This window comes from Grampus griseus (genome assembly GCF_964374135.1).
Source record: "Grampus griseus genome assembly, chromosome: 12".
Classification (NCBI taxonomy): domain Eukaryota; kingdom Metazoa; phylum Chordata; class Mammalia; order Artiodactyla; family Delphinidae; genus Grampus; species Grampus griseus.
In genome coordinates this window covers 39284914-39297031 of record NC_139006.1, presented here as the reverse complement: position 1 = coordinate 39297031, position 12118 = coordinate 39284914, and the positions used below count along the sequence as shown (strand labels likewise).

Here is a 12118-nt window from a genome sequence, read left to right as displayed (position 1 = left end):
TTCAAAGCTTTCTTAAAATCTGAGGTCAATAAAATAATTTCTTTTTGCTCTGGCTCACAAACTCTTCTGAGTACTGGCCCTGATACGATAGGTAGCTGCATCACGAATGATCACATATGTCAACACCTATCTTTGGAGGTACTTTTTTTAATTATTAAAGTTTCAGAGAAAATTAACAAATAGGTCTAAACACAGAGTTAACAGATTGTATTTAATTCATATCCATTAGATCTTCATATTCCTAGTAACTCTTTTGGCAGACACCCAGGAAATGCATAATCAATTACTTTTTGTTCCAGTAAAGGAATTCATTTTCTTCGAAGATTCATTTAGCAATAACATTTCAGAGTATCCTAAGCCAGCTTTCTTAAATTTGGCCGTGTTTTCCGTAACATTATTTCATGTTTTGTGACAATTTTTGTATATTCTTATAGAGGCAGGGGGGAAAAAGAAATTACAAGGCATCTGTAATCCGCAAAGAAAAGTTGTGCTCTGAGATGAAGCCTTCTAACTTGAGGCCATATGAAAAGGCAGCCCACACTTATTCTTTACCTAGTATTCTGGCTTTCAGATTGTGATATTGAGTCAGTTATTAAACAAACCACAGTCCTGTGATAAATTGGGTGGACATATATGGTATAAACTATTTAAAGAGCAATACAGTTTTACTGTTTCCTAATATACATACAGGGACATTGTCATATTAATGTAGTAAGTGTATTTCTGATCACCATCCTCTCCATGACACGCGCACGCGCACACGCACACAAGAAAAAAAAAAAGAGGGAAGTCTAGAAAAGGCCTTCAGATCAAAGTGAAAGTATGCAAACTCCACATGCTTTCACATTCCCTGCCAGGGTGACGTGTGACTTTCACGGCGAAGGCCAATGTGGTCAGACAGGAACGTGAGTGAATTATTAGAAGGGTCTGTGAAAGAAGAAAAGAAAGGGAGCCTGGCACGTAAGGAGCGTGAAGATAAAATGCCAACAAAATATTTATGTTCATGGCTAGCAGCAAGTGGCGAGTGGGATATTAATAACTGTGATGACTGCCAACTCCCTGGGAGAGGTGGGAGACATCGGCTCCAGCCCCGGCTGCAACGCGGGCTTGTCTTATGACCTTACGGAGTCACTCCGGATCCTGGTTTATAAATGAGGCAATAATAATACCTAAGTGCAACTCTCTCGCCGACCCTCGTGGGAGACTAATGCCTTTTTAACTCTTTTTATTCATTTAGAAAAAAGTATCTTGGACTATAAACTCTGGGGGGAAAATGGACACTTGCCTCTTAAGAAATGCTTTTTTAATGATTTTGTAAAAATTAAATTGAAGGCAATTTGGACATTCTAAAAGTTCCAACTCACTTGGCACTCACTGTGTATGGGTTTAAATCACACCATCAGAAGGATTTTAATACCGCGATCTTAAAGTATTTCATATTTTAAGGGAGACTTTTTACCATCACATGCACGTCAACAACAGTCAATTTTACTACTTATTATTTTTCCTATTACCCAACTAACAAAGTCTTAGAATTATAATACATTTTATTGATAAGTACAATGTTTCACAAGAAAATGTATACAATGTGCCTTGTGTATTTGGTCATGAGAAAATCACTTCTCTAGTGCTATTTTCCTAGCTGTACTTGATGCTGAAGTTATAACCAAAATTAGTCAGCTTTCTTTAAGAACATGGTATTTCTTCTCTCTAAAGGCTTCAGCCTACTGCATATTAATCCAGCATGCCACAGGAGTAAGAACACTGACTCTGCCTCGGCCAGACCTGCATCCGAACCCAAGCCCTGCCTCTTAACCTGATACATAACCTTGGGGCTATTACTGGGTCTCACTCCCCCACATGGAACATGTAAATAAAAACACTTCATTTGTACAGTGATAATTGGGAATAAAAGAGAAAGGGTACATAAAACATCTGGCACTTAAAAGGTACTTGACAGAAGCTAGTTTCCTGCCTTCCTACATCCACAATCTTATGAGAAAGTACAAGAGAGGAAACTCCCCCAAAGCAACCGAACGGTAATTAATCCACTAAGCCCTGGCTCTCAAGTACCCTAAAGGCAAGCGTGGAACATTCAAGGTAAGAGTTAAGCAGGGGGACTTCCCTGGTAGCGCAGTGGTTAGGAATCCGCCTGACAATGCAGGGGACACAGGTTTGAGCCCTGGTCCGGGAAGATCTCACATGCCGCGGAGCAACTGGGCCCCGTGCGCCACAACTACTGATCCTGCGCTCTAGAGCCCGTGAGCCACAACTTCTGAGCCCACGTGCCCCAACTACTGAAGCCCATGCACCTAGAGCCCGTGCTCCACGAGAGAAGCCCGCGCACCGCAACGAAGAGTAGCCCCCACTCGCCGCAACTAGAGAAAACCCGCATTCAGCAACGAAGACCCAATACAGCCAAAAATAAATAAATAAGTAAATAAATAAATGTATTTAAAAAAAAAAAAGAGTTAAGCAAGAACTTTGGTCCCCACTCCAGCAGCCTCTTGAATCTTCTCTTCTTCACACTCAAGTTACCCTGCGTGAAAGCAACTCATACTGTATGCAGGTCCTTCATGAACGTTCCTTTCAAGTATTTAACTACTACAGAAATAGTTAATAACAATAGAAGCTATTATTTTGTGACCAATCATAGTGCCAAGTAAATCCAAAGTGATTCAGCTACTCAAAGAAAAAGACAGTGGAATATAAACTTGCTAATAAAGAAATAAGCTACGTGACTCAAGCAATGTTTTCCAATTTTCATCACAGTATGCAAATATTAACATATAAAATAAAATCTATAAAAAGAATATAAAATATTAACCTGCCAAGTACCTAACCTTTCTTCAGAAGGCCTTATAAAGACATCCAGATATCCCAACAAATGTCAGTCCCTAAATCACTGCCCCTCAGCTACGGAGCACTTAAGCACTTAACTCTTTCAAACCACTTCTAGCATGAGATTTAGCACCATGCAGCTCAGAGGTATTACTTCTGACAAGGTCATCGAATAAAGCTATTACCTAGGACTGACTGCAGTAGGGAAATGGGTCCCGCTAGGCACAGTGCATCCCAGAAGGATAAATGAGGCAGGAATGAAGATACCTATTCAACACGGAGAAACTGACCAAACATGGGCAAGGCCCATCCAAAGGCAGAGAACCAGCCAGAGAGGAATCTGAGATGTGGTCCTTGTCTGAGTATAAGGATGCCTGCCTCTCTCTCTGTGGAAGCTGTCACCAACAACAAACCACAAAGTGAGGAAATGAATTACACTTAGACACACCATCCTTAACACATCTCCATTTGGAAGGGTCACCTGGCAGCTACCCTGAAACCATCTTGCCCCAAGTAGTCCCTCAGGTCAGGACACGTCACCAGCTCCAAGGAGGTAGTTTTCCTTATTAACTGTGAAAGGAAAAGCTGCTTGTAAAATGTACAAACAGGCATACTAACATTTGTTTACATCAATTATCTAAATGCGCCCAGTTAAGGATGTTTTAATTGTTGGAGTATAACAACACATTTTTGGACAGAAACACCACAGTGGGTGTTAGAGAAAGTCCATCGTTTAGAAATGAACATAGTGTGGACCCTGACTTAAAACTGACTTGAAACAGTTTTAAATATCTGCCTTCCACCTAATTTATCCACCTCAGCTCCTGCCTTTGACTTTTTCTAACCTACACTCCAGCCACACTGAATTCCTAAAACTATGTCCCTGAAGCATCATAGTTACCATGTTCTTCTTCCTGGAAACCTCTATCCCGATTTTTCCCCCACAAAAATCCTACACAACTAATTCAAATTTCCTCTCCTCTGAGAAGCCATTTCCCACCCTGCGGTCAGAATTCACGGCTCCCTACTTTCGACTCCCAACTGTGTTGCTCATTTAAAACACTTTCAAATCTGACCAGCAGGAAGATCTGTCTATACACACGTGTCCCCACCACGACCACCACGTTACCAACAATCTGATATCCAGGACCTTGTTTTACTACACTGAAAACAGGGCGTCCCGTAGCACAATGCTTCTTAAATGGAACAATGACCGTAAGGCAAGGGCTAGTCAGATAGAGTTCATTTATTTCCACATTATATGTTTAATGATGACTTCAACATTATATTTGCAGTTTTAATATAAACTTAAGTAGGCTTTAATTTTTGTTAAATAATTATCTACAGAACTACTTGTAGGCAGACAAAATATATTCAGTGATTTTTTTATCCTCAGCCATTGTCTTATTACTCACTTTATCAAATTAATCCTTCCTGTCCCAAAGAAAATTAAGAGATAACTTTATAAATTGGGGGATGAGTTATAAAGTTTTTGTATATTATAGTTACATACATATATACAATATACATATGCATTTTATATATGTAAAGTATCCTCCAGTTTTACAAATTTTTAGTTACAAGTCCTAAGAGGGATAGAATGTATAGAGACTACTTATTAAATCTTATTTGGGAATTGCTGAGATAGAATGTTACCATATTTGCCTCCTAATAACAACAAACGTAAAACATAACTCAGTCAATAAATGGAATTCAATGAAAAATTTAAATATTCTTACAATCCACAGAGACTCTAAATGCCAAAGAAAATCTGATGTCTGTTTAGGTCACTAAATAAACATTTTTCAGTAAATCTAGAAGATTTAGATAAAGAAGATTTCAGACTGAATGAAAAACAAAACATGTGGAGGAAATTTATCTTTAAGTTCAAAACTCACAAAATTAATCAACTGCATCAAAAATTAAGTTCAACACATTTCTTAACAAACATAAAGAATTCCATACAAGAAACTGATTACAAAATTCTGATAGGACTTCCCTGGTGGGTCCAGTGGTTAGGACTCTGCACTCTGAACGCAGGGGATCACGGGTTCGACCCCTGGTCAGGGAAGATCCCACATGCCACATGGCAAGGCCCCCGAAAAATAAATAATTAAAAAAAATTTTTAAATACAGAGAAAAGAAGGAAAAGAAAAATGAAAAATAATAAGGTCTAATGAATAGTAAATATCATATAAATGAAAGCAAATAAATCATTTATTGCAATAATTTAAAAAAAGAACTCCAAAGGAACAAGACAGGGGCTCTTTTAATACCAGGCTGCCCGGCAGCAGCAACGGGTCTTCCTGTTCTCATACAGGAGACAAACTGCCCTCCCTTCACCTCCAAAACTTACACACCACACCTGCACAGCCTGCAACAGAGAAACTGAGTCATAAGGGAGCAGGTCAGCAGCCTGATGACTATCAGAAGAAACGAGACAGAGGTCTAGTTAAAACACAAAGGAGCAACACGTACATAAAGGTAAGACATGCCACAAAGTCAACAAAATGAGGCTTCAGAGCAGTGCAAAAATGATTTTCGTGTGCTCCAGCCAGGCTTGCTCAGGTGCCAGGTCACGATAGCACCACCACTGAATATGCCCACATGCAGGGACATCAGAACTTAAAAGAAGTCCTCTAGGAATGCCTCCTGGTGATCTCCTACAGCTGACTTCTCAGAGGGGAATTAAAACAGCAAGTCTGATACAGTCTCTGTGCTTTAAATCACAGTCATTAGGAAAGGTGGAGGAGAGGGTATGTTGCCACTTGTATCTCTAAGTAGAGCGTGTGGCCCCTTTCCTTGTTCCACTGGGAGTATGCCTACGATTGTCCTTTGTTTTGTAGCTTGGCTGTCCCTATTAAATGAGGACAACCCTGCAGGACTGATTTCCACCCCGTCAGTCACAGGGGCCGCTGGAGATCCACGGGGCAGACCCATCATCACTGGAGGTTTTAAACGCCAAGCCGAAGAAGGACCCAACCTTGCTGTGTGGATATAATAACATCCCCCTCACCTACAGCGCTCACAAAATCCTATAAAGCAGTCATTCACAACGCCAGCTGCCCTCCAACGTGATAAACTGGGACCAAAATGGGAAAATGTCACTTCTTTGTCAACACAGACGCCTTTCACAAATGCTTCTGCCAGTTGCTCACAGATAACGGCTCCAGCAGGCTCTTCACAGCACCGCCGCTGCCACGCTAGCCACGCGCACAAAGAACCAGCCGGCCCAGGAGGGTCTGAAAAGTGTCCAGGGACCAACGGACACACACTGGCACTCCTGGGGAAACCACTGAGTCTGCTACAATTATCCTTGGAGGGGACAGTTTCCCAAGGCAGCCAGTCGGGTAGCTTTTGCCGGGTAGTCAACACCCACATCAGGAAGGCACCGATGCTGGGAGACTCCGTGATGGGCTGGCCATCCGGAGAAAACCCACGAGCCCAGTGCCAGCCCAGGCCAGGAAGGGCGGGTCCCTGGAGGGAGGAGGGGATGATGGGCAGTCCTCCGCCCCAACGCCCCCCACCCTCCCCTCCCCCGCCAAGCCCTGACCTCACCCCACCAGCTTTGGGAAAAGCTGTCAGGAAGCACTTCTGAGGCCACCTGGGCTCAGAGAACTGCCCACCCCCGGGTCTGCAACTCACACCGCTGGTTCCCACAGAGGCTGCCCGGGCTCCGGGAGTGATGGGGAGAGTGCAGCAAAAGACCTTGTAAGGAACTGCTCTCCAACTCCCCCAATCTCTAAAGTACTTTTTAAAATATTTTTTTTAATACTAAAATTGCTTTGCATCCTGGCCTCTGGTAGAAGACTGAGGCTTCCATCCGACGGCACTGGCCGACGAGCCGCCCCTGGCATGCTGGGTCCCAAGTGAGAGACAGATGCAGGGACACCAAAGCTGCCCTGGGACTAGCTGCTGGACTCCCGAGGTCCTTCTTCCAGACAAGTCCGGGCCTGACCCTGTCACTGCCTTTGCACTGTTCCTCCCCTGGAGGGCAAAATTGATTGGACTTGCAAATAGCCAATTTTGAAATTTTACATCACAAAACCACAAGGGCAAAACAGACTCCGCCCACTAAGGTTCCAAAGCCCATTGTTGGGCAAAAATCTCTATTTCTGTGCCATTTATCATTCAAATTTAGCTTTTGCCATGCTAAGCTTGGACTGTAGCACCAACAAAAGTGAGTTGGAGCTGGCAGCAATCCACTTTTTAGCCAGGAGAGACAGATACTGAGGCTGAAACCCTAGCTGATCCCTCAACGCTTTAGAAAACCAGAACATCTTTTCTCCTGATTTAAGCCGCATAATTGCTTCTGAGGACTTAGGGCACAATAAAGGATATTTTAAAATAATATTGACCTTTTCATTTCCTCACAACTTCTATTTACCACTTTAGACCCTTGAAGTTACGTCTCACCCTCCTGTAAAAAAAAGTCATTCACCAGAGTTCACCTTTATAAAGGCTAGAAACGTTCTTTGAGAATATGTGTCTGCAACAAACAAAAACAGCAGAAAGGCTTTTTCCCTTTGGAAACTCTGAACAAACTTCTTGTTCATTAACGAAAAAGAGTCCAAAAGAGTTTGAATTGGAGGAGTCAAAGAAAAATATCAAATATACCTTTAAGCAGTTAACAACTTTTTTAAATTTTTTGTTTGTTTAAGCCAGTAAAAATACCAGCTCAGTGGTTCCTGGTTCAAAGACAACTCAAGGGCAGTAGTTTCAATTTCACCTGTGGCGACTGTTCAAAAACACAAATTTCCAAGCCCCACCCCCAGAGACGCTGACTCAGAAAATCCAGGGTGGAGCCCAGGAATCTGTAGTATTTCAAAGTACCCCAAATAAAGCAAAATTAAATGTAGAAAAGAATTACTAAGTAGGAATTTTAATGCTAATGTTTCGTCCTAAACCAGTCTCAGTGTAATCCTCACCCGGGGCTGTGAAATGCTGCCGCACAGGTCGGGCCCTGGATCTCTGAGGACCAGGGTGCGGCCCGGTCATTTTTAAAGGGCATTCCAGGTAAATTTGGGAAACACTAGGGTGGGAAAGTGCTCTTCATTTGAGAAAAACTGAGTTTCAATTACAGCTTTACTGAAACGAAGTCTGTGATCTTCACAAAGACCCAGGCACCCTTGTCCTCAGGGGCGCGAAATCACACACAAACCGAACTGCTCACAGGCTGATCACCAGGCTGAAATAAGCCTGGGTACAATCAAGGTGCATTAGAAGACGGCGAGGCTGCCCAGCCCAGCAGAGGACTGTTAGGTGAAGATCAGCGAATACAGCAGCACATCACATGACTCATCGTGATGAGCTTTGCTCTGGGTAGATGATTTTTTTTTTTTAATGTAAAGAAGGAAGAAAAGAAAGAAGGCTGGAGTTGATAAGACAAGCAAAAGCAATTTAAATGCCATGGGCACTGGGATATATAAAACCACTGAGCTGGTACTTTTCCTGATCTACATTAGAAATACATAATACATGTATATACATTTCTACTGTACACACATGTACATATATATATAAACTCAGATAAAAACCTGGAAATAAAACAATTTAAAGCACTTCAAAACTTCTTGCCTTTACTTGGGTTAATTTAACCATAAAAAAATGATGTGGATCTTAATTAAGAGGTTTGTAAAGTACTTAAGTTTGTCATTTTGTTGACATTTAAATGTAATTTCCTCTAAAAACTATTCTTAGGTATCAGCTAACAAAACTGAACTGTTGGTTTAGATTATTGTACTACCAGATAAGATAAAATTTGAGATAATATACCGGGAGAGCAACCCACTAGCTTAGAAGGAGTCTATACTGTTTTAACACTTACCCCTGAGGCTGTCGGTTGTGTCGTAGGGGAAGTATTTTTGCTGCAGTCATCTGAGTTAGAAGAGGTGGAAGTTGGAGTCATGGGAACAGAAGTATTGCTATTACCTGCAACAGTCAAAATTAACCTCATAAATATACATATACTCTGCTAAGTTTGGCAAATACCTGACAGTCAAATAGTATTTTGTTATATTTACCGGAGCAAGCTTTTGACTTATTTATGTTCTTAGGTTTTCGTTTCCTCGTTTGAATTCCCTCTTTTTTCATAGCAAGCGGTCGAGGCACCTAAAAATTGTTCACATAGGCCATGAGTTTAATAAATATTATATTGAAGAAAAACCAAACTAACTAAAGACCCAACCTCAGTACTGAAAGCCCTCATTTAAAAGAACTTGGCATAAAGCCAATCCAATTTTTACATACACTTCGAACTGCATAAAGACTACACTTTCCCCATCAAATGCAGAGATTCCTCCAGAAAAAAAAATAGGGAGGGTGATTTGCCAGGGAGAACTTACTCCTTCAACTTAATGTTTATTGTTTTAAACAACTTCAATTACAGAGTAAAACCACTGAATACATTCAGTGTAAAAACACTGAATACATACAAGAAAAATAAATATTTTTATTTCAAAGAGATCATGTATTCTTCTCCCTAGATATACCAAGGAAAATTTTCTTTTTAAAATTGACACGTATCTTGCGCTATCCTTAAAATGTAGAATCTAACTATAGCTATCAAATATAGCTGTTTCTCTTTTGTATAAATGTATTTGATTGCATTCACATTTTTTAAGCTATAAACTAGTGTGAATTTCTAGTTGGTTCCATGCTTTTTTTTCTTTTTAAGTGTACAGTTTTTTAACATATACACACTACTATATACAAAATAGATAACCAACAAGGACCTACTGTATAGCACAGGGAACTATACTCAATATTTTGTAATAACCTATGAGGGAAAAGAATCTGAAAAAGAATACACATATATTATACATATATAATATATATATTATACACACACATATGTATCACTGTGTTGTACACCTGAAACTAACAAGAACATTATAAATCAACTATACTTTGACTTTACAGCTTTTTTTTTAAAGCTTACTACCATCTTATCAATTCTAAAACACACTTCCCCACTTTTTAGTATTTCTAAAATTGGGATGTCTTACTATGGATTTGTGTGACAGTTTAATTGGCAGTATTTTTTGTTTCTTACTAGTAAGATAAAAGTTTCCATTATAATTAACAGGACCCTCGAGTCACAGAAGTACATATAGAAAATCAGATTTTTCACTTTTATGCCCTCTCCTTTGCTGATTTTTTTAACTGAAACTATGTACAAACAAGACACTGAACATGTATACACATGAGCAGAGTAGGTGGCGCACCCCATGGAGTTTCATGTAGAGTCCACAAGCATTGCACACAGGTTCACCCTCGGCGTTTCTGCGCCACAAAGTGGTGGTTGTGGTGTGACAGTTGGCACAGGACAATCCAAGCCGGCGGGAGGAAGGCTAAAAAGCAGCACAAGAATGTAAGTGTACAGATATGTGATTTTTATGCATACGTTACATACATCAATGTATCACGTCCCTGCCATCAACAAGCATGTACCTGGTTATTATAAATAAGAGGTCCCTTGAGAAAAAAACCTTGACGTGTAATTAGGTTGACCTTCCTGGACCAAAGTGTGCTCCATCCAATACATAAGATTGATTTGCTCCAGCCCATTAGCATAGATTAAAGCAGTCACAATGCTGGCCAATGCCTGCACTCACTGTTGTCAGACGGCTGAGACACAAGAGTAAAGAAATGAGTTTTTCTGTGCCCACTCCTCTGGAATTCTGCTCGCACAAGGGAAACCAAGCTTCCTGGACAAGAAATGTTTTCTATCTGTGTGTATTGTCAGAGGCTCTGGCAGACCTGGTCCCAAATGAGGAAACTGTTCATTGAGGAGAAACTTCTAGATTTTTTTCTCTTTTTAAAAGATGTTCTAGGGGACTTCCCTGGTGGCACGGTGGTTAAGAATCCGCCTGCCAGTGCAGGGGACACGGGTTCAAGCCCTGGTCCGGGAAGATCTCACATGCCGTGGAGCAACTAAGCCCGTGTGCCACAGCTACTGAGCCTGCGCTCTAGAGCCCACGAGCCACAGCTACTGAAACCTGCGTGCCTAGAGCCCGTGCTCCGCAACAAGAGAAGCCGTTGCAATGAGAAGCCCGTGCTCCGCAACGAAGAGTAGCCCCCGCTCACCACAACTAGAGAAAGCCCGACTGCAGCAACAAAGACCCAATGCAGCCAAAAATAAATAAATAAAATAAATAAATTTATTTTAAAAAAAAAAGAAATGCAGTCACAAACCACCTGCCAACATGTTAAGTGGCTTTGGGGAGTCTCTGCTTCACCTGAAAACTGAGATATCGATCTATTTCTCAGATATGTGCAGAGGAATAAACCAGAAACTGCAGAAGGGCCTATATATATTCACAGAAATGGATTTTCGAAAATGTACACAAATTTTGGAAAAAAATATATTTTAATACATCTCATTAATTATCATGATTGCCTATTGCGTGAATTTTTGTATTAACCATTTTACAAAGGATTAGCAAATTTTACAACATTGTGTTAGTGCTGGCATTGTCTTATATATGGTGATGCTGCTATATTTTATTTAGCCTGTCAATATAGTACTCAACTTTTGTTCATACAAAGGGTTAAATTTATCAGAAGAGGGCAACAGTCTGTCACTCTGATTTCTCTGTTCCCTTTATACCCATAACATCCTTATATGGAATTTATTTCCTCTAAATTATTATGTGTGAATTATAAAGAGGGACTATTTAAGCTAGTATAAGTTCCTGCCTAGAATGACAAAAATCTAAGTTTGTTTTTAAATTACCTAGATAGGCAACTAAAACCCTCCTGTGATTTCAGTTAAACAAACAAAAAAAAAGCTATGGGGAAAATCCAGGGACCAAAGCAAGCTGAAAGACACAGAATTAGGGAAGTTGGTAACGATGATTAATTTAAGAAAAGAAGTTATAAAGAATGGACAACAAAAACACAGACTGAGCATTCACTGAATATTCAGACTAAAAAGACAGAGAGTTCCAAAATCTTCATTGGCAAATTTAAAAGTTAAAATTGTACTTTGCTTTTATAACTCACATCCTGTTGTATTGCTGTAGCATACTCTTTACAGACAAGTTGTAAAACCAAAGAGACACTGGGAAGCCTTTTAGTACTGCCACCTTTTTAAGAAATCAGTGCTAAGAAAGAATCAATTTGACTTTTGGTTGAAATGAATATGTTTGGCTAACAGAACTGTTTGGGAAATTGCTTTTAAAATGATGAAAACATAAAATCTTACACATCAGGGCTTTTTTTTTTTCTTTATGGTTAAAATAAAATAATTTCCCAGAAGAGCACTCCTTTCTCT

General features: G+C 40.3%; 1 protein-coding gene across 1 annotated transcript in view; it reads right to left on the bottom strand.

The window, feature by feature from the left end:
* Window positions 1–12118, bottom strand: part of GATA6 (GATA binding protein 6) — a 30049-nt gene that overhangs the window by 8648 nt on the left and 9283 nt on the right. The window contains exons 4-6 of the mRNA XM_082667981.1: window positions 10068–10193; window positions 8865–8952; window positions 8669–8772 (exon numbers count right to left, since the gene is read on the bottom strand). Of these exons, the coding sequence (XP_082524107.1) occupies window positions 8669–8772; window positions 8865–8952; window positions 10068–10193 (318 nt within the window). The remainder of the gene's footprint in view (window positions 1–8668; window positions 8773–8864; window positions 8953–10067; window positions 10194–12118) is intronic.